Below are 20,681 nucleotides of genomic sequence, written 5' to 3'. Positions count from 1 at the left end.
AAAACCACTCTGAAAACTAATTAAAACTAACTGAATTAGAGAAAAAAAAGTAAAAACTAACTAAAACTAAACTATAATGTAAAATCCAAAACTATTATAACCCTGGTAATTTCAAATCGCATGGCTGTTCTTTCTGTGGCCCACACTTGTGGAACAACTGCTTTACAGGGTCGCAGGGGGGCTGGAGCATATATACATATGTCTATGGGCTGGCGCCTATCCCAGCTGTCATAGAAACCTAGTATGGGCTTGCTGTGTGTGCCAGCACCGCATTGGCACTTGGGTTGAGGGTGTTACTCTTTTTTTTTTTTTTTTTTTTTTTTTTTTTGGTATTTATAACTGCACTCACGTGTCCACCGGATAGCGGCTGGAGTAGTGGTGTGAGGTGAGTTATGGGAGTGAAATTTTCTGCTGACCGTTTTTATATGTAGGCATTGTGTTTCTGTGGAAGTTGTAATATATTTGTGTGGATTTTTTTTCTTTTTGGACCTCCTTGTGACAAGACAAATAAAGGTATGAAACGTAGCCTCAAATGTAACCATGAATGTTTGGTGTGTGTCAGCAATTTTCTCCCGTGTTTAGCCCAGGGCAGCTCATTGATTTTGGTCAATGTTGTTGATAATGTTACTTGATAAAGTCTGTGTGCAGAGTATTGAGAAACTGTGAATTAATAGCCTACTATAGTGAATACACTGTAAACCCAGATTTTGATTAGACTTAAAAATATTGAGTTCATATTACTTAAAATTACCTAGAATGTAAACATTACTTTTTAATGCTGAGTAGACTGTACTTTTTGAGCGTATATCTTATTGTAATTATGTGTTTGAGTTCAAACAACTTAATATCACCAGGTTTTGCACCTACTAAAAAATCTAGTTGATACCAGTTTTAACAGACTGGCTTAATCTGCAGCAGCACAGTGGTGTATGGTTAGCCCTGCTGCCCCACAGCTGGAATGACATCTAGAAGGTCTGGGTTCATTCCCACCTTGGCCCAAGCCTCTTGCTATGCGGAGTTTGAAAGAGTAGATATTTGGTGTTTTTGTTTTTTTGTTCACCTTCTGGTTTTCTGCTTGTACAGTTTTATTTATTTTTTTTTTATTGTTCCATGGACAAATGTTATTTGTAAATGTTAATGTACCAGTGTTCAGCAGGGCTGAATTTTATCATGTTTGTTTATTTACCAAATTTAAACAGACAGTTCAACATTGTAAGAAATATTTTTGTTACTGAGCTGCACGGTGGTACTGCTCAGTAAATAATCTGGGTTCGATTCCGCCTTGGCCTGGCCTCTGGCTGTGTGGAGTTTGCATGTTCTCCCCGTGTCTGCATGGGTTTCCTCCCACAATCCGAAGACATGCAGTTACTGAGATTAGGTGTGAATGGTTGTCTCCCTCTCTCTGTCTGTGTAAGCCCTGCAACAAGCTGGTGACCTGTATGGGGTGTACCCTGCATCTTACTGCCTTGTTAGCTGTGTGAATCTATTGAAACAAGATGGCAGCAGTAACATGCTACTGCAGTAGCAGTAGCATAAGTGACATAGCATAAGTCAAATGTAAACACAAAAACAGCATAGGTAGTGTTTCCCCTGGGAATATTCGGTTAAACTATAACCTAACTGCTTAACTGCTTAACTGCTTAGCTGAAAAATAACAAATCACAAATCAATCTGAAGTCCAGCTGCTGCACCTTTACCTGTGAGGTTTTTCCACACATTCTTCATGTTTTATGCTTCTTTCTTATTTGTCTCTGTGATTCAGAACTAACATGGAGCAGATCAGGGACCGTCTGTGCAGGTATAAGAACTACAACTTTGTGGTCGGTCATGCAACTGCCGAATACATCGACTCCCTTCAGAGTTTTGAAATAAGGGACAGCGATGTCTTCCTTGTGACTTATCCAAAATCAGGTCAGTAGCATCATATTATTTTGCAGTTTTGTTCTTGCCAGGCTGATCCACTGATTAGATGTAATATCTTATGGATTTTCCTCCACAGGCACTATATGGGCTCAGCAGATCATCATTTCTATCTATGAGCTGGACGGACATGTCAATAAAGATTCTTTCAACTGGCAGAAGATGCCATGGCTGGAGTACAAGATATGTGAATATGCTCTTCGTCCCTCTCCAAGGCTCTTCACCTCACATCTCCCTGTGCACCTCATGCCTCCAGGACTGAAGGACAAGAAGGCAAAGGTCAGTGCTTTACAAAAGCTCAATCCTGCCTGAAGAAAGAGGAGGCCTAAACATACAGTGTGACAAAGTAACAAATGATACATTAAAAAATATCTGCTGATCATTTTTCAGCTTAATTATATGAAATAAAAGATACATTTTTTCAAGAAAAGCAGTTTTATTGAAGCTTTATTGTCAAGAAAGGGAAAAAAGGAGGCAGGAACCATCAAATGTTTGGGACTTCTGACAAGTTTCAGTGAGATTCTGCTTTTTTCTAAGTATATTGATTACCCGATTCCTCATAATTAGAACTAAATTAATTCATCCTATCTATGGCTGCAACTTGATAACCAAGGTTAGCTGATAACAGAGTAAGCAGCTCCGTTTCTGAAACGTAGACACTCCTGACTGCAAAACATAGTGGCAGCCAGAATGAGCTTCAAAATGTGTTCCACAAATCAGTGAGTGAACCTCATGGTCACAACATCCAGCTTTTATGTACAGCCGATGAAAACAAGTTGCATATGCATTTATATGAAACAGCTCTTAAAACTAGTAGAAATTAATAAACTACTTAAATTCAAGTTATTGTTGCAGACTTAATTATTTTGAAAGTGTCATAAGATTGGACTCTGTTTTTATTTATTTATTTTTTTGTCAGATCGTGTATTTGATGAGGAATCCAAAGGACAACATTGTGTCTTATTATCACTTCAGCAAAGCCTTTGCAGACCTGGATACACCCGAGAGCTTCGATCAGTTTTTTGAGTGGTACCTGACAGGAAATGGTAAGGTTCCTCACATCCACTATGTGCATAGTGATAACGACCAAGAATAGTTTTGGTCTGATCAATGATAACTTATATTTATGTGATCAGGAAGAAGTGAAAAAGATTATTTCAAACTGGATTGTTTGACACACTTACTCAGGGCATAAACTAATAAATAATAGCCCACCCATATACTATATTTTATGCTGTTATATGCTTTCCCGCGTTATTTCACAAAAATACTTTTGACATGACGGATAATGTATATTTGTTTAAAAAAATGTCTATCAAATGCAATACAGTACTGCAAAAATAAAACAGAGGTACCATATTTATTTGGCTCCTGGTATTATAAAACACTTTCTCCAGATTGAGCTCTTAGTACACACATTTCTTCTCTTAAATAACATCACATCTTACATAAATCTAAGAATCAAAATCCATTGACAGGTTATTATCATAGTGGGCCCTGGACATAAACATGCTCCAGGACCTTCTATATACTCATGTGAAGAGTACGCAGTGCATGTGTTTTTCCTAAGCAGAGATTAGTCACACAATCAGCTCACAATCAGACCATATACCCTGCTGACCTCATATTCCCATTTATCTCTTAAATTACTGCTATTCTGTTACCTTCTATAGATTTCAAAATATCAGAATATATACGAGTCAAACACACCTGAATCCAACTGAAGCCAAAGTGAAATATTTACTTCCTAAAATGCTGATTTTGTTCTGCAATTCTTTTGGAGAAAAGTTAAAAATCCAACAGCCATAAGTCACTTATTCTGAGATATTTTCTAACATCCTAATCATTTGCAAAGAGGACCGTGCAGTTATCCATCTATTGGTAAAATGTATGCAAAAAGTGAAATTTCTCCAGCAAAAACTTTTTTCCCACTCCTGATACTATGCTGTTTGTACATGAGTGATAGTGGGGTAAATATAATCAAGAGACACTTGATTTTAAATGAAAATGCCAAATGACTGCCTGCATTTTGCCACCATACAGTAGCGCCATCATCCTTCTTTGACCACATCAGGGAGTGGCATTCAAGCAGAGACCAGTACAACATCCTCTTTCTGACCTATGAGGACATGATTATGGTAAGATGTTTCTCCACATTTTTGCTGTTCATTAGAAACAAAAATCAGAGTTTGAGATCTTTTCTCTGCTGTGTTCCTGCTTCTCTTTCAGGACCTGAAGGGAGTGGTGAAGAAGCTCAGCAGTTTCTTGGGGAAAAATCTGACTGAAGCCACCATCGATCAAGTCGTGGAAAAATCCAAGTTTGCTACCATGAAGAATGACCCGAAAGCAAACTATGAGCACATGACACAAAAGACGTTCAGTGGAAAATTCCTGCGCAAAGGTAACACAACAGACCTGCAGCTGCTGTGCAGAAAAATATGAACAGATATCAGATCTGGAGTTTTTGTCTTCATTACAGGTCAGATTGGAGACTGGAAGAACACACTGACTGTTGCACAGAGTGAAAGAGTCGATCAAGTCCTTCAGGAGAAACTTGGTGATTTGTCTCTGAAGTTCATCTGGGAATAAGCAGAGCAGCCACAGCAGCTCTTCAGGGTTCCCCAGGATTTTAAGAAGTCATGGTATTAAAATTTTAAGCAAATCTAAATGTATTTTGTGTCTTGAACACAGTCTCCATTTAGTTTATGGTCTTGTTTTGGATCATATTTGAATAGAACATGAAATTCATCCACTTTCAGCCTCGCTCATCACATCAAGCTCGATGTTGTGTCCACTGTGTTCAGCTAGAAAATGCTCTGATACACATTTTGAACTTCAGCACATGAAATAAAACACAAAACATTAAAAGCAGTTGTATAATCTGTTGCCTTTATTTAATGTCAAAAGGATTTAAACTGTTTCTCTATGAAGGCTGTTTTGGTCACTGTAGTTGACGCCACACTTCAATTATCATCATCTGAAATGAAAACAGTTTTAGAGTAAAAGGATTAATAAAAGGTCCAAAGAAAAATCTGATATGAACATTCAAAAACAAAAAACAAACAAACAAGAAAACAGCAACACAAAGAATGATGGTCCTGCATTAACATCCATGCTGAGGGGCTGAGGCCAAATTCAGAGGATGCTTTTAACTTTGAGTATAGGCTGCAGATTTTACAATTGGATAATGTGAAGAATCACAGCAAAGCTAAATAAAAGTTAATGCTAAAAAAAGAACCACTGGTCATTTCCATAATCATCTAGTTTCCTGTCAAAGCTACAGGGAGACAGGAAAATGACCTTCCCAACCCCAGAGATAGACTTATGTAAGAATGAATTAAAACAAAGATTGTAGAGCACTATAAGGGAGAAATGGTGGCAAATGTAGCCCCAAGACCATACCTTCTTCCTCCTCATCCTCTTCATCCTCCTCTTCTTCCTCCTCTTCATCAGAGCTGAAGGTCCCATCAGGCAGGCTGTATACACGGATCACTTGCTGCAGATGGGAAACACAGAATATCAGTTTGTGATCTCCGACACCTCCCAGCTTCCTTTCAGTTCCTCTGCACTCTGAGCCGGCTCACCTTGTTTGGGTCCTTCAGGATCAGGTACTTGCCCTCGTCCAGCTTGAGGCAGATGTCGATGACACAGCGCAGGATTCCCCAGGCGTTCTCCATGCTCAGGTTGATCTGGCTGGCGAACTCGTTAGGTTTGAACTGCTGGGTGCCCAGGACGACGTGGCGAGCGGAGTCTTTGACGTGGTACCGAGATACATACCTGGAGAGACCAGAGTGATGCAGTCAGTCCAGATTTCATCAGTTTAATAAGCTGCTGCCTTCACTTACGATCACTGTAAGAAGCAACTGGATCCCTCCTCTCAGTCACTGAACGGCACACATTTTATTCACACATGGGAGTAAAACAAACTTTTCTCACCCCAGTTTGAGGTACTCGGATCCGGCCAGCATGGCGCAGCAGGTCCAGCGGGCCAGTTTGTAGCTGTTATTCTTTAGCTCGGTGGCCAGGACGGCTCCTCTCTGCGAGTCCAGCTTCTGGCGCCAGTCCACCCCATTACAATACTACAAGACAAAACAAATACTCAGATATAGGTGGAGCTAAGCTATCAGTGAAGAGCAGCTCCACTGACATATACTTTTTTGGGAGTTTATTTCAGCATCTGTACATCCTGGGTTCACAAAATTTATGTCACTGTGTCTGAATCTGAACATCTGCTGCCACTTTTCTTTACTCGCTGAAAATATACAGCAGACTGATGCAGCCAAGAGCAACAACCATAATTTGAGACAGCACAGATTCTGTTCTGTATCAGGTGAGAAATCTGGAAGGACCTGTCTCTAGGAGATCTTGGTCACCAAGAACTGACTCAACACTCGTGCACCCGACCACAAACAATGGGCTGACCTTCAACTATAGTTTCCAGAAGTTATGAAGGAGTCCTACCTCCTTTTACAGCCATCTTGTGGTCAAAGAAGTGAACAGATGAGCCTGACTGATTTAGTTCTACTTAAAGTAAGTCCACTAAACGCATTTCCTGTCTCACCCTGGAGTCCCACTCGTTTAGGGTCTTGATGTTGATGAAGGACACTTCTCCACTGGCTCCAGTCATGACGCCGTCATGCTCACAGCGGACAATCAGGTCGATGTCATCCCCGAGCTTCCAGTGACGGTACCTGCGACACAGTCAAACCATCAGCTGGAGTGGAAGCAGGAATTATATCCAATAATGCTCACTACAGTAGTTAAAACACCACCCTGTTCAGCTGGTAAGATTAGAAATGGCTGTGAAATTTATTTAAAAATTACTGAACATCAAGTAAAAGATGGACTCGAATGCTTACCTGTAGGCTACAGATGCCACCTCACTCTTGTCCATATCCTCCTCCACAAATGGGTTGGTGTTAGGAAACTTGTAACGTTCTCCACCCTGCGGTGGAAAAAAAAGCCAAAACTCACTCTCACAATCCAGTCTAGAATAAGGCTAACTTAGCTTAGCACAGAAAAAGGGTGGGGCTTTGACTCCGTACCACGCGTAAACACTGCTGGCTGAAGTTGTGGTTGATGTAGGTGGCCTCCATCGCCAGGTTGCGAGGAGAGTTGAAGGAGTTGCCCTCATCCTGAGGAGGCTCATTGGCAGTCTCGCTCACAGTTAGCAAATCTGAGAGAAACAGTTAGAAATCAGAGCATTCAGTGCTGAAGCACCACATCAGGAAGATAATCAGTTAAGCTCCAGCATCAACAGGAGAACTGAGACACTGTAGCAGGATGTCTGATACAAGTTAGTCAGGTTCACTGCTGAATGCAGGCCATTTCTCCCCACCATGGGAACTGAAGTCTGAGTCCCTGAACGACTTTTTTCAGGGCTGCTTTCAGCAGACTCACTGCAGTCTCCTGCTACGCTGATGTTCTGGGAGTTGTTTTGTTTTCCTTTAAGATGTTGTCAGAGTTTTCACTCAGAATGTTCCACTGGGTGGTGACAATCCACATAAGCATTATGGAGCCACACACAGCTAAGGCAGCGGGTCTGCATTATAATACTTAAGCCAGTTCCTCGACAAAGATGTATGCTATACTTGAGTAAATGTGACCCCAACTAAAAATGGTTAAAAATGTTTTCATTACAATCCTTGTGATTTTCCTTTATGTAGGAAAAAGCCTGGTCACAAGCCAGTTTACTCAAGCTAGATTTCAATCATGTTGATTAAAATAATAATAAAATAAAATAAAGAGTCAAACTTGTATCTAAGAGCAAATTAAGTCTAAAACAGCTGAGTGAACCCAGCTGCTGGTGTCAGCAGATCTCTCACCGAAGTCTGAGTTGTCTCGCTTGTCGAAGAAGAGCTTGTTGCCCACTCTCTGCACGATGATGTCCCAGGAGTTGACTGAGCGCGTGCAGCACATCAAAGTGGCCAAGATGGCATCAGTGGCAAACACGTTACCCTGAGTCTTAGCCAGCTGAAGGGAGGGAAAAACATGTAAGAAAGCTCCCACAGAGACGGATTTCAGACAGGAATATCTTTATGGAAATGATTTTTTTACCTTGCGGATGACAGGGTCGTCGGTGGTGGTAACAGTGTGGAAGATCCTTTTGATGCTTTTCAGGGGCTTCTCGTTGCGGGTGGTGATTCGATCAAAGGCCTTATCGTAGTACTCCAAAGCACCACAGCACTCACTGCAGGAAACATGAAGCTCATCAATATCTGTATTTTCCCCTAATCAATAATTACAAAAAGCAGCTGAGCTTCACCTACATGTCAGCAGGATCAGACACCTCCATGTATCTCATCTTCATCAGTCTAGGGAAGTCCATCTCCTCCTTCACCTCCCAGTCACTCCTCACCTCCACAGAAGAGTCTCTGGGCTTCAGCTGGGCCTTCATGATCACAGACAGATGTAACTAAAACCCTCAACAGCGGAATCAACTACACACCAGGGTACAAACACCTTTCAGTCTATTTTAAAATCTTAGGATCGCATTATCCTCACTTTCTTTACACGAGTTTAAAAATGATCTGAGTCATAAAACTGATCAAGTCAGAGGAAAAAGAAAAAAAATGTAAATCTTATTATTGAGGACTGAGATTTAAAGCAGCACCTGTTGATAATTCTTTACCTGTGCTGCATTACAAAACTAGGCTGTAATAGATGATACAAGGTCCGGTTCACTAGGACTGACCTGAGCCTCGTCTTTACAGCTCGAGCTGCAGTATTTGTGAAACTTAAGCTCATGTCGGGGTCAAATATTCTATTATCAGTTTAGCTTCCAGTTATTTTCTTGATGGTTTCCTTAATAAAATTAAACAAAAGTCAAACCTAAAGCCAACAGACATCCTTCCCATCATATCACCAAGAAAATCATCAAACTGCCACAATATATATATATATTTAATTTTCATAATATGAAAACGAAGTTAAAATGAATGTTCTGCTATGTGACTGACAAACAGTAAACAAATACCTGGGATTTTTGGTCCCATTTCTGACGGACCCCAAACTGCTTTTGGAACTTCTTCTGCAGCCGCATTCGCTCCCTGAAAAGACAAAAACATGAGATCAAACTTCAAATCCTGATTTGACCTCTCGGGGGGAAAAAAAAACTGTTCAGATGTGACCTCCTCTCCAGCGGATCTCACCTCTCCTTCTGCTTAGCGCTCTTGGGAAGTGTCTGCATGTTGAACTGCGTCATGTTCCTGCGGTCTTTGTCCCTGCGCAAGTTCCTCTGTGAAAACAAACACCATCCTGTTACTGAAGTCCTAAAACGTGTGACTCACAATCCCCCCACTCAGCGATGATCTGTCGTACCTGAGCAAACCTCATGCGGTTCCTCTGGTAGGCCGTCTTCTGAGTCTTGGCGGTGTCCACCAACTGGAAGCTTGTCTCATCCTCCTCGTGAAAGTAGGCGTACTGACTGCCACCTCCAAACTGAGAGGAATACTTATCTGAAAACAAAATAAACATGTGAATACTTAAGACACCAATGATAAACCACAAAGCAAACAAGAGTAAAGCACAGTAGAAATGAGAAAAATGTAATCACTTGTAAATTAAACAATTTTTTGGTCTAATCCATCCCATGGTTTCATTAAACACAGGAACACCTTGCCCTTTTCCACATCATTTGCTTAACAAATCTGCTTGAAAATCAGCTGTATTAAAGTCTGTATTTTCATCTGAATACTATTTTAGATCAAAGGCAATCTGCATGAAAGAAAATAAGCCAAATAAAAATGTCCATATGAGGCCGATTTTGTGCAGCTGTCTCACTTACTTGTGTATCTCTTGTCTTGGTAAGTAGCTCCAGTCCAGTCAGCAACCTGTCAGACACACAAAGTAAGTAAATGGACTGGTTCTTACGTCGCACTTTTCCTCTACTTGAGCATTCAAAGCACTTTAAACAACATGCCTCATTCATCCATTTACACCCATTCAAACCTGCACTTTTTTCTACACCTTTCTATCTAAAATTCACACTGAGATGAACGAATCGGAGAACAATTTGGGGCTCAGTATCTTGCCCAAGGATACTTTGGCAGACAGACTGGAGCTGCGAGGGATCGAACCACCAACCTTCTGATTATTAGGTGACCTGTTCAGCTTTAAGGAAAATTCAGGAAAACTTTCTTTCCCTTCTTTCAGAGGAGAACTGATAACAAACCTTTCCCAGTCGGTCTCCTTTGCTGAACGGCTGGTAGGGCATGTCTTTAAACTTTTCTGGGACTGCGCATGGACCCCAGCCGGACGGGTTGTCCTGGATCACAGGGGCGTGGAACTTTGCCATGACCTGAATACAAGGGGAAAAGATATCAGACGTCAGAGACCAAACATTAAAAACCATCAAGGTCCAGGTGATTGATAGTGGAAAGCACATCCAGGGTCTCAGGCAATGAACAGCACTGGTTTCTTCAGCAGTGCACTAAAAGAAACAGGCACTGATCAGCTTGCGCAGTGGGCTAGTCATCACTGACCCCTGAAAATCAACTCCATGATTTAAGGCTGAATAAGAGAAATACAATTTTGCAAATAACCACAAGATTTGCACACCATTGGGCTCCTCACTAGACAGTGAGAGGTGGATCCAGGCTCACATATACATATATATACAGAGACAGAGAGAGAGACAGATACACAGAGAGACAGAGACACACAGACAGACACACACACACACAGACAGACACAGAGACAGACACAGAGACAGACAGACAGACACAGAGACACAGAGACACAGACAGACAGACACAGAGAGAGAGAGAGAGAGACAGACACAGAGAGAGAGAGAGAGACAGACACATAGATAGAGATATAGATATATATATATATATAGATATATATATATATATATATATACATACACATATATATATATATACATACACATATATATATATATATATATATATATATATATATATATATATATATATATATATATATATATATATATATATATATATGAACAGCTGCTATTATCAGATGAAGACACTTCTTTTTTTTTTTTTTTTTTTTGCCTTCCAGTCAGCTACATGTGTGGAGCCTATCCCAGCTGCCATAGGGGAAGAGGCAGGGGTACACCCTGGGCAGGTGGCCAGTCTGTCACAGTGCTAACACACAGAGACACAAAACTATTCACACCTATGGGACACCTATAGACTCACTGGTTAACCTAACCCCACTAACTGCTTGTCTTTGGACTGTGGAAGCAAACCAGAGCCCCGTGCTGCCCCCATTTGTTATTTCTCAGTACTTTAAACTTGTCAGGCATTAAAGAAATATCTCTCACCACAGACTTTGGATCCCTTTGAAGAAACAGAGAAAAGAATTTGGCTCTGTTGTTAAATAAGTGCCCACAAAGCACTGATATAGCTCATTAAACAACTGGTCATTACAGTTGTGTTATAACATCCTCGGTACACCACGTAGGACCCTGTGGTCTAGTTGATGTGAGCCCAGTACGTTTGTGTTACTCCACAATTAAACCACCAGGGGGCAGTGAGGTCTCATAGCTGCTGTGCTGAGTTTAAACATTAAAGGCTGCACAAAAAAGTGAAATGAGGGTTGATGCGCTTGAACAGATTTTAGGGTGAGGCAGCATAACACGAAGGAGTCTTGCCTACTTTTGGCACTTATGGCTCAGTTACTACACCACAAATCCCCCCCCAAACAAATGTGCGACACCTAGTCCATTTCGGATGAGGCGTCCCTGTAGACTCACCCTGAGTCAAATCCAAATGTGGCCCAAAGAAAACTGCAAATGGCCACAGCTGTGCTAAATATGAACTGTTGTCTGAGGTTTAGGAGAAACCAGCTAAAAACCAGAGTAAAAAACCCCGAAAAGAACCAGTTCTGTGTGGGGAAAACGCCCTTGATGATAACATCTGGTACACTCCCAACAACAGACGACCCCAAAACACCATCTCCAAAGCAGACTAAGTGCACTTAGTCTGCTGTGCACTTAGTCTCCAAAGCAGACTAAGTGCACAGCAGAGCTGACGAGGATCGCTTCACAACCCTAACGATGCTGCTTCAAAGCCCGTACCATAAAGTACTGATCGGCGCTGGCCTGCATGTGATTACGCGGTCATAAGATTTCAACCATTAGCGAGACTGAAAATTACATGACTACATTACTAGTTTCTGAAGCAGAGTTTAACCGCTGCACTGGATTTGCCGGGCCTGTTAGCTCTTCGCAGCTAATGCTAACGCCTCACTGCCAGGTGGTCGCGCTAGCAATGCTAAGCTAACCGTGTGGAGAGCGTCACGCACATAAAAACAAATCTCTGAGATTTAACTCGAAACGCTGCTGAAAACTGCCGCTTTTCGCGTGTCTCTGCGTGTTTTCTCCAGTCTCACCGTGAATGATGCGTCAGTCTGTGGAGTCTTTTAGTCCGGCCACTGTTCAGTCGCTGTTCTGTCCCCACAATGCCGGTATGAAAAGGAAGCGCCAAGTGTCGTAAAACGCCGGATTTCCTGCTGAGTTATGGCATCAGCGGGCGTGTGTATTCTACAAAATAAAATAACTGCTACTTTTAAATTACACACGAAAATGACAAAAACACATTAAGGTGTTTAATTCAAGTAATGAATTAAGTAATGAATTAAGTGTTTAATTCAAGTAATGAATTAAACAGGCAGTGAAACCAAAGAGCGAATTAAACACAAAATGGTCAAAAGTGAAAACATTCACCAGCCCTTTAAAATGGTATTTGCAAAATCTCGAATTATAAAGTTTAATTTTCTGTACTGTTACAGAGTGATGCAGCGCCTATTCATACAATAATACTGTAGACCTTTGTATGTTGTGTATTTTTGCCCATTACGATCTTTTTGTAGTATTTTTCTTTCTTTTAACGTTTTCGAGTTTTCGCCATGGCCGTGGCATTTTATTTTGAAAGTACTCACCGGACCTTATGCTATGCTATCGCGTCTAACTTGGCACTCGTTGGGTGCCGCAGTTCCTCACTATCAGCGCAAGAGGGCAGCAACTACAAGAAATGCACGTGAGCGCCTGTTGACAGTCAACGCCACCAAAGTCAAGAAAATGTTTCTAAAAATCACAAAATATTGCAGTTTGTCAACAATAATTTGATTTTTAATCATCACAGCAACAACAGATCGTACCTGTGGATTTTAAAAAGTATCTAAGAGATTTTAACAACTTTGTGAAAACTGAAAGCGTAAATATAAACATAGTGCAGCAATTTCTCACTTTGACCACTGGAGGGCTCAGTGTTTTTATTCTGAACGTTAATACCATGTTTGCACTTCCGAGGACAACCTTCAAAATAAAACAACTAAACAAACAAACAAAAATCACACAGAATAAATTTAATGCTTTCTTTTTTTTTTTTGGTGACAAATCCATTTGAAACCAAAAATTATATCAACTGTACACAGACTAAAACACCTCTTGTGTTTTATAAAAAGCCTTCCCAATTATAAATATTTTATAACATATATTTTTAATGTCAGTCAATTTAAAAAGGAAAGTATTTGCAAATTTCTGCATTTCTATTTGCTCTATTTAATGTATTCTAATAATAATAATAATAATAACAATAATAACAATAATAATAATAAATGCCACGGCTGTCATGACATTCATTCAATGTTTTTAACATGAAAAGAGACTGTAGACCTTTGTAAGTTCTGTATTTTTGCCTATTACGATCTTTTTGTATTATTTTGCTTTCTTTTAAGGTTTGCAAATCTTCACTTTGGCGGTGGGATTTTATTTTGAAAGTACTCACCGGACCTTGCGCTATGCTATCGCGTCTAACTTGGCACTCATTGGGTGCTGAAGTTCCCCACTATCACCGCTAGAGGGCAGCAACTACAAGGAATTGCTTGTGAGCGCCTGTTAACGGTCAACGCCACCAAAGTCAAGAAAATGTTTCTAAAACAGCCCAAAATCCTGCAGTTTGTCAACAATAATTTTTTGTTTAATCATCTCAGCAACAACAGATCGTACCTGTGGATTTCCATAAGTATTTAAGAGATTTTAACAACGTTAAACGTTGTTTGTGAAAGAGAACGAGTAAATTTAAACACAATGCAGTAATTTCTCGCTTTGACCACTGGAGGGCTACCATGTTTGCACTTCCGGGGACAACCTTCAAAATAAAACAACTAAATAAAAGTTTTAAAAAATCAGAATGAATTTAATGCTTCTTTTTTGTATTGGTGACAAATCCACTTGAAATCACAAATTATGTCAACTGTACACAAACTACAACACCTTTTACGCTTTATAAAAAGCCTTTCCAATTATAAATATTTTATAACATATATTTTAATAAAGTTTTAAATCAATTTAAACAGGAAAGTACTTGCGAATTTCTGCATTTCTATTTATTCCATATAATTTATTCTAATAATAATAATAATATTAATAATATATTCTAATAAGTGCAACAGATGTGATGACATCCATTCTATATTACTAACATGAAAAGAGACTGAAGAGCTGTATCCAGTTTAGGGGACCAATCTTCCAAAATCCACTTGAGTCATTTGGATATATGTGGTAATTTTTGTTCAGTCAGTGGCAGATCCATCCATCCATCCATCCATCCATCCTCATGCAGGGTTGTGAGGGGGCCTATCTCAGCTCTCAGAGGGCGAGAGGCACGGTGCTCACTGGACACTGGCATTATTTTTTACTACATTTTGTTTCAGAGGAGAATTCAGAATCTTTTTGCAGCTCAGTGTCATGTTTCCATATCGCCCTATGGCAGTATGCACCACCACACAGTGCAGTCACATTTCTGGGGAGGTGCAGGTGAACCTACAGCATAAACAACACTGTTTGCCACCTGAGAACTGCAGGTGTCTGTGTTGATGTTTGTGCAGTGTGTTGCAGGCACTGACTGGAGGTTTTATTAAGCTGTATGATTAACAGCTGCACACAGTATTGGGTTTCCTCATTCTACAGAAAAAGTCCCTCTTCCAAGCTTTTTTTTTTGTATTCCAAAAAAGCTGCTGTTACCAAATGTTGCCTTGTATGAGTGGTGTCTTTCTTTGCTTTTCTTGTGTTGTCTCTCTTTCTTTTTTCATCTCTGAGCAGGTTGTGATGCTGTAGAGCACAGCTCTCAACGATATGGAGCAAAGTTCACCTTAGAAGAAAACGAGTTTGCTTCTGAGCTCGTGTCCTTCACCCTCTCTTATTGCTTCTCTCCTTGTTTTGCACAGCAGATACGAGAGTCATGCACTCCCCTTTATTGTCAGAATGTTGTATTTTATTTTGCCTTTTTAATGCTCGTTATGCACGCAATTAGAGCTTAATCTCACACACATTCTGTCAAAAGAGCTTGACAAATGTAAATCAGGTGCACATCACCTCGGAGGCCTCGAGAGTGGTTTCTGAACTAATCCCTGATCCAATTAAGATGTTACTCATGTAGCGCAAAGGTCAGGAAATCTGATTAAAACACAAAAAGGAGTCTGTGTGTGTGTGCGACTGTTGTGAATTTGGCAGACAGAAATAAATAAATGAGTTTAAGGCACTTTTAATCAATCTGCGAGTGACTACATTGAGTAGTAGATGATTTAATGACATTCTTTTTATACCTGTTCAATCTTATCCTGTTGCTATGTATCGCTGCTTTCTGCTTAAAGTCCTCTTAATTGTGCTGCTGCTGTCTTGGCCAGGACACTCTTGAAAAAGAGATTTTAATCTCTGTGTGTTTGTTTTTCCTGGTTAAATAAAGATAAAAAAAAAAAGGCTTCTCCTGCAGCAGCGTCGGCTCTTTGTGCTGCTCAGGGATCAGGCAGGTGATGAGAGATGCTTCCATCTTTGCATATCAGCAAGTCTTTTTGCACATCTGCATTCCCATCGTCTAGTCAAGCCCTAACGAAACAGACGCAGCACCTCGGTGCACTTTGACATTTTCCTTGTTTTCTGTGTTGATTGTCTCCGGGCAGCTTGGCAGTGAGTCACATCAAACATGCCCACAGATGTCCTTCTGGGATTTCTGGACCAGCGCTGACAACAGATGGTCAGTGCAGTGTGTGCTAAGTGATTTTATTATGTATCTCGATGGGGATATGAATGTAACTATTTCTGTTAACCAGAAAGAATATCTGTTACAGCCTCACACAGAGGGTGGAAAGAAACAGCACGGCTGCCGTGTGGCGTAGAGGTTTATTTTTGGGAGACTTCATGTTTCTCTGCATTGCTGCTGTACAGTAGCAGCAACATCTGTCACACAACATGCCCCCCCCCCCCCTCCCCCCAGTGCCATCCAGAGTAAGTATCTGGTTTGACACCATGTTTCTAAGATTTGTGGGGCCGAGCACAATAACCTCAGTTTTATCTGAATTTAGAAGCAGGAAATTAGAGGTCATCCAAGACATTCCTGCAGTTTAACTAATTGATGTGTGTCATCTGGCTTCATGGATACATAAAGCTGGGTATCATCTGCATAGCAATGAAAATGTATGCAATGCTTCCTAATAATACTGCCTAAGGGAAGCATGTATAATGTAAATGGAATTGGTCCCAGACATTCACAGGTTGGACCAAGCAGCTGGAAAATGAAGCCAACACAGAAATGCTAAAAATATTTGTCACTGTGAAACTTCATCGTTTAACATTTTTAACATTTCAACAAACATCAGACAAACGTTTGAAGACAGAAAAAAGCTTCAGAACTTAATAAACATAATAAAGGAAAGAAGGAAAGCAAACAGGGAATTTAATAACAATAAAAAAGCCTGTATTTTGTACAATAACTTCAGCATATTTAATGAAACATGCAAAATTTTACCTTCACACTGTGAAAGATTTTGGGACTTTTCAGGGCTGAAAAACGTTCTGTATAAAAACTGCAACCAGATCTATTTTACACTCTGAGTGTCACGAATTTAAAGCCAATATCTTGTTTCTGTAACAGACGCTGAGCATCGGCGCCATGGGATACATCACCGTTTCCACGGCGCACTTGTGTCTGTAGAGGAAGAGAATCGAGCACTCGACGTTTTATCTGCTTTCTCATAATTCACTGGAAAAAAGCTCGAAGTGCATTCTGGATGAACTTACAAGGATAATTTAACCATTTAGGTCAAACAGGTTAGAGCATAAAAAAAGTTTTTATCTTTATATTTCATTTTTAAAAAAGTCCAACTCTGCAGAAAAAAAACCCAACAAGCATCCCTCCACATTAATACCCTTGTTCAATTTCCACTTTATAGCAGGCGTTAATATTGCCTTTGAGGCGTGTTTCACTTGTGTTCAGAAGCAGAGCGGCAGCTGCATGGGAAGATTACTGAGCACGCTGGGCACGAGCCCAGGGCCCGAGCTGGGAAATCTGAGGATAATCAAAAGGCTACAAAGAGATGCAGCAGAACAAACAGCTACAAAGTGACACAAAATTATCACAAAGATTTACTGAATGTCCAAAAAAGAGATGCCAGATGACCACGAAAGCAACCACAAAGACCAGACGACCATAAAGCTACAAGGAGACTTAAAGCGATCACATGGATTCACTGAAAGAGGAGCACGTGGTGCTGGGGATGATTTTATTAGACGGAGACAAGTTTGCTGTTTACATTCTTTATGCTAATCTGCTGCAGAAGCTGGCTGCTGTGTTAGACTTCCATCTACCATAAAATGCATGAGCGCGCCCACAAACCTGCTACGTAAAACCAACATGTGTGTATTGGTTGTTTTGCATCACATTTTCATTCATATGTTAGTTTTCAGTCGTTACTTTGAATCTCTTTCAGTGTTTCGTGTATCTTTTTGATCATTTTATCCTCTTCATGGTTGTTTCTGCATCCCTCTGCAGTAATTTTACATTCTGTTCTGGCACTTCTGCCTCTTCTTGATGAGATTTTGTCTTTGCAGCCTTTTTGCAGCATTCTGCAGCTGTTTGAGTTTCTTTGTGGTCAGATTGCTCTGATCACTTTGAGTCTTTTCATGGTTAGTTTGGATGTCTTCAGTCATTTTGTACCTTTTTTCCCCCCACTGTGGCACCACAAACCTGTTGGTCAGGACTGGAATCAGGGGCTGTGTGATTGGCTACCTGTGAACAAGAAGTTCTCAGATAATTCACACATTGCTGTGATTTTCCTCCCATCAAAGTTACAGTAAATGTTAACAGTAGCAAACATTTGGCTGTCAAACATGTTGTGCGTGGTTCTCAAACAGGATCAAGGCAGAAGATTCCAATAGAATAGAACAGAATAGAATAGATGTCACATGGTCTTCCTCTTTCTCGTGGCTATCCTTCCTCGGGATATCAAAGCATATTGCAGTTTTAAAATCTCTGCACAGTAGAGTGCACTGTTTACCAAAGCTTTATAATCATTCCCAGACCTGCATTTGCACAATAAATCCATCATATTTAAATTTAAATGTCAGACTCACAGACTCGGGTTTACAGTATGTTAAATTTAGAAATTAGGGGACGCATTCGGCAGAGAGCCTGAAGCACTCTGCAGGAAACTCATTTCCTGGATTCTGTGTTTTTGTTTTGTTTTTTTATTGATTTATTTTAAATGCATCCATATATGCACTTCCCAGGAAGCAATTTGTACTGTTTCCCAGACCTTTTTCTCTATATTTATGTAAGCAACAGACAAAAATCAGGCACCAGCTTGAAGCTCAACCTTTGCTGGAACAAAACGTATCCTGTGTTGTTTTCCGAGTCAACGCACACACACACATAAGATTGTTCTGTTGTGTCCTCTTTCGGTTTGCTTTGTTCCTGAGAAGAGTGCAATGAGCTGACACCTCTGTCAGATATCAGGCTGCTTTTGAGTCTTCTGGTAGAGGCAAAAATCGCCTTAAATGTGCATGTGTCACCTTTTAATGCCGTGGACTTTAATAGTTCAGATGTGGTTCAGAAACAGTTGCTGTCAACTCGATTCATTTAGGCTGATTAGATCTTTACTAAGCAGTTAAACAGGTGTACCTAATAAAGTGGCTGGTGACTTCAACTATGCTCTTTTCTCTGGGTGTTTAAGGGGTGTTTAAAAACTTGGGAGTCAGGACAAAGTTTAAAAGAGATGTATATAAGAAAGATTGTGCAGTTCATTACGTAAATGTAATGTTTATGAAACATTGGTTCTTCTCTTATTTATTATTTTCTTTGGTATTTGCTGAAATCTAATTTTTAAAGTATTGCCATTTATAATGTGCGCTGTAAAAAAAAAAAAAAGGTTAGGTGAAATAAGCTCCAGAATAATTGGTTCTTTCCATTTAATTTATCTCTTCTCATTGATTTATTTATTTTCATTTCTGGCTGTTGACATTGTCACAGAATTATAAATTATGACCAAGATAAAGCTCATTATTAAAAAAAAACACCCATTGCTGAATTAGAAAAGACTGTTACTGCGACTGAAGTGAGTTTTATAGCAGTTTTTCTAAATAATTCCTCTGCTTTTTAATTGGGAGGACAAACGCCCGTGTTCTTAATATTTGGACGTCTTCCTGAAATCTGCAGCTTTGCATAAAAATGTGTTTAGATCCTTCCTAGTCTGAATAAGTGAATGAGTCACAAATCTGAACAATGCAGCAGTGCTGCAAGAAACAAACAAACAAAAAATGACAACAAAATACAAACTGTGCTCCAACCAGCATCCGGGAGAACTGTGCGGCTCATTTGTCCCTGATGGTTCGAGTCAATCCCAGACAGTCTGACGAGAGAGAATATGAAACATGATCCACATGCTGTTGCTGCTTCACACTGAAATAGCAGTGTGTGTGTGTGTGTGTGTGTGTGTGTGTGTGTGTGTGTGTGTGTGTGTGTGTGTGTGTGTGTGTGTGTGTGTCTCACTGGGAATCTCAACACTTCAGCTAAAGGCTGATTTCTGACAACACAAACTAATAAAGACTCCCCCTCAGTTTGCACTGGCAGTGCTTTAAAAGCCTTCACACATCACCATTGCGTTATTGTACATGCACTGCTATTGTAAATTGTAATGTGTTCATTAGGATCGTGTGTGGACCTTGCTGTGTCCGTCCTCTCGAGCTGATGACAGCGTTCGCTCTGGGTTTCCATAGTTTCTCCTGCCAAAAAAGTGAATAATAGCCTATTAGAGTTAACTTGAGTCTTGGTCCGTATCATATGTGGGTGAGAGCCTGTAGGCAGAGAATCAGAGTGAGTCATAGCGATGCCACCAACAGACCCGTCAACTGACTATCACCTCTCCATGTACAGTAAGCACCGTTGGAGGGGAGGGCCCAGGATCTCACAGGCGGCTCAGACCAACAATATTTATAGACCAACAAACTGTAGTAACACAGCAAACACAGCTCGGCCCCAACAAATCTCCACTCTCATCAAGCTGCAAGCCACAGGGGCTGAGCAAATAAAGTATGTGCCAGGCAAACCCAGTTTTAATGTGCCTTTAATGATGGTTTTATGCTCCTCTGTGGATCTTTGCAGAAGGGCGTGCGTGGGCTGCAGACCAGCGAGCAGCAGCAGCAGCAGCTCGATAAAACCGACCAGAAGTATTGTTTCATTGTATTTACAGCTGGATAAATATAACGTGCTGTGAGGTGTGTTTCCATTCATGAATGAACCACAGGAAGTTGCGTTTTTCATCAAAGATATAGAGTTGTTGTCACATTTACTGGCAATTGATATGATTGTATGACCTGCAGGTTTGTTTTAAGTGGTGGAAAAATATGAACTGCAATTAACACTAAATCAGTTTTTGTCTTGGTAAAGTGCACATGCAGTCACTACATCCCACCTTTTGATTCTGCTAACATCTGTGCTGTTTAAACATAGTTT

General features: G+C 40.4%; 2 protein-coding genes across 4 annotated transcripts; one reads left to right on the top strand and one right to left on the bottom strand.

The window, feature by feature from the left end:
* The first annotated feature begins 310 nt into the window (after positions 1 to 310).
* sult3st1 (sulfotransferase family 3, cytosolic sulfotransferase 1) lies at positions 311 to 4,582 on the top strand. 3 transcript variants are annotated; one of them, XM_030735836.1, is made up of 8 exons: positions 358 to 385; positions 504 to 513; positions 1,763 to 1,911; positions 2,000 to 2,199; positions 2,840 to 2,966; positions 3,964 to 4,058; positions 4,150 to 4,321; positions 4,400 to 4,582. In XM_030735836.1, exons 3-8 carry the CDS (start codon positions 1,770 to 1,772, stop codon positions 4,507 to 4,509), a joined length of 846 nt encoding a protein of 281 aa, XP_030591696.1. In that variant the 5' UTR covers positions 358 to 385; positions 504 to 513; positions 1,763 to 1,769; the 3' UTR covers positions 4,510 to 4,582. The 3 variants fall into 3 exon arrangements, with proteins under 3 accessions (XP_030591695.1, XP_030591696.1, XP_030591694.1); XM_030735835.1 differs by lacking the exon at positions 504 to 513 and having other exon boundaries at positions 311 to 385; XM_030735834.1 differs by having other exon boundaries at positions 374 to 513.
* Positions 4,583 to 4,787: 205 nt separating this feature from the next.
* On the bottom strand, positions 4,788 to 12,421 carry eif3d (eukaryotic translation initiation factor 3, subunit D). Its single transcript, XM_030735833.1, has 16 exons — positions 12,286 to 12,421; positions 10,094 to 10,219; positions 9,707 to 9,752; positions 9,241 to 9,377; positions 9,072 to 9,157; positions 8,897 to 8,969; positions 8,190 to 8,311; positions 7,978 to 8,110; positions 7,746 to 7,893; positions 6,966 to 7,096; positions 6,780 to 6,865; positions 6,482 to 6,611; positions 5,857 to 5,999; positions 5,505 to 5,697; positions 5,323 to 5,416; positions 4,788 to 4,897 (listed from the first exon to the last, which is right to left on the bottom strand). The coding sequence occupies exons 2-16, from the start codon at positions 10,214 to 10,216 to the stop codon at positions 4,884 to 4,886; spliced, it is 1,659 nt and encodes a 552-aa protein (XP_030591693.1). The 5' UTR covers positions 10,217 to 10,219; positions 12,286 to 12,421; the 3' UTR covers positions 4,788 to 4,883.
* Between the last annotated feature and the right edge of the window lie 8,260 nt (positions 12,422 to 20,681).

The sequence above is a fragment of the Archocentrus centrarchus genome, chromosome 8, assembly GCF_007364275.1.
Source record: "Archocentrus centrarchus isolate MPI-CPG fArcCen1 chromosome 8, fArcCen1, whole genome shotgun sequence".
NCBI classification, from domain to species: domain Eukaryota; kingdom Metazoa; phylum Chordata; class Actinopteri; order Cichliformes; family Cichlidae; genus Archocentrus; species Archocentrus centrarchus.
This window is presented reverse-complemented; position numbering and strand designations above follow the sequence as displayed.

Bases quoted from the DNA above. Each gene is read 5' to 3' on its own strand.
- sult3st1 (XM_030735835.1), top strand. From the start codon at position 1,770: ATGGAGCAGATCAGGGACCGTCTGTGCAGGTATAAGAACTACAACTTT. The intron at 1,912-1,999 runs GTCAGTAGCATC...TTTCCTCCACAG, and splicing joins TGTGACTTATCCAAAATCAG to GCACTATATGGGCTCAGCAG. The intron at 2,967-3,963 runs GTAAGGTTCCTC...GCCACCATACAG, and splicing joins GTGGTACCTGACAGGAAATG to TAGCGCCATCATCCTTCTTT.
- eif3d (XM_030735833.1), bottom strand. From the start codon at position 10,216: ATGGCAAAGTTCCACGCCCCTGTGATCCAGGACAACCCGTCCGGCTGG. The intron at 9,378-9,706 runs GTAAGTGAGACA...TTTTGTTTTCAG, and splicing joins CCAAGACAAGAGATACACAA to ATAAGTATTCCTCTCAGTTT. The intron at 6,866-6,965 runs GTACGGAGTCAA...TTTCCACCGCAG, and splicing joins GCCAGCAGTGTTTACGCGTG to GGTGGAGAACGTTACAAGTT.